Raw genomic sequence first — 777 nt, forward strand, 5'->3', positions numbered from 1 at the left:
ATGGACAAAGCTCATCCACTAACCACATTAATGGTTTTTCGATCACTCGAGGTTGAAAAGGATCCTTTCCATCTTAGAAAACAAGATGAAGAGGCTCTTGGACCTGAAGTTCCATATCTCAGTACAATTGGTGTTCTCATGTATCTTACAAACAACACATGACCTGATATTGCATTTGCAGTGAACCTGTTGGCAAGATTTAGTTCTGACCCTGCTAAAAGGCACTGGGATGGAATCAAACATATATTCAGATATCTTCGAGGGACAATCGATCTTGGACTATTCTTCCCAAACAATTCAAGATCACGGCTAGTTGGATATGCAGATGTTGGGTACATGTCAGATCCTCACTTTGGGCGATCACAAACAGATTACCTATTTACATATTGTGATACTGCTATCACTTGGAAGTCTACAAAACAGACTATGGATGCAACTTCATCAAACCACGTAGAGTTACTAACAATTCATGAAGCAAGCAGATAATGTATTTGGCTAAGGTCGATCATTCAACATATTCGAGAATCATGTGGATTATCAAGTATTTCAGACAATCCTACAGTTTTATTCGAAGATAACTCGGCCTGCATCAAACAACTTAAGGAAGGATCCTGTTAGCTTCGGAGTTTATTATATTTCTGCAGTTATTATATTAGTTTATTGGTATTGTGGGTCCTTATTCCTAACCCCGAGTTTGAGGGCGTCACAACACTGATGATAGTTTTTGAACCTAATTTTTGGACAGACAAGGACGATTATGTTTTTATGTCTATTTTG

The 777-nt window shown here is 38.1% G+C and overlaps 1 protein-coding gene across 1 annotated transcript; it reads left to right on the top strand.

The window, feature by feature from the left end:
• LOC141666752 (putative mitochondrial protein AtMg00240) lies at positions 1–486 on the top strand. Its single transcript, XM_074472963.1, has 2 exons — positions 1–121; positions 182–486. Exons 1-2 carry the CDS (start codon positions 1–3, stop codon positions 484–486), a joined length of 426 nt encoding a protein of 141 aa, XP_074329064.1.
• Positions 487–777: the final 291 nt, after the last annotated feature.

Source organism: Apium graveolens, chromosome 1 (genome assembly GCF_009905375.1).
Source record: "Apium graveolens cultivar Ventura chromosome 1, ASM990537v1, whole genome shotgun sequence".
Taxonomy (NCBI): Eukaryota; Viridiplantae; Streptophyta; class Magnoliopsida; order Apiales; family Apiaceae; genus Apium; species Apium graveolens.

Excerpts from the sequence above, each read along its gene's own strand:
- LOC141666752 (XM_074472963.1), top strand. The coding sequence starts at position 1 with ATGGACAAAGCTCATCCACTAACCACATTAATGGTTTTTCGATCACTC. Across the intron at positions 122-181 it reads ACCTGAAGTTCCATATCTCA|TGAACCTGTTGGCAAGATTT; the intron begins GTACAATTGGTG and ends TTGCATTTGCAG.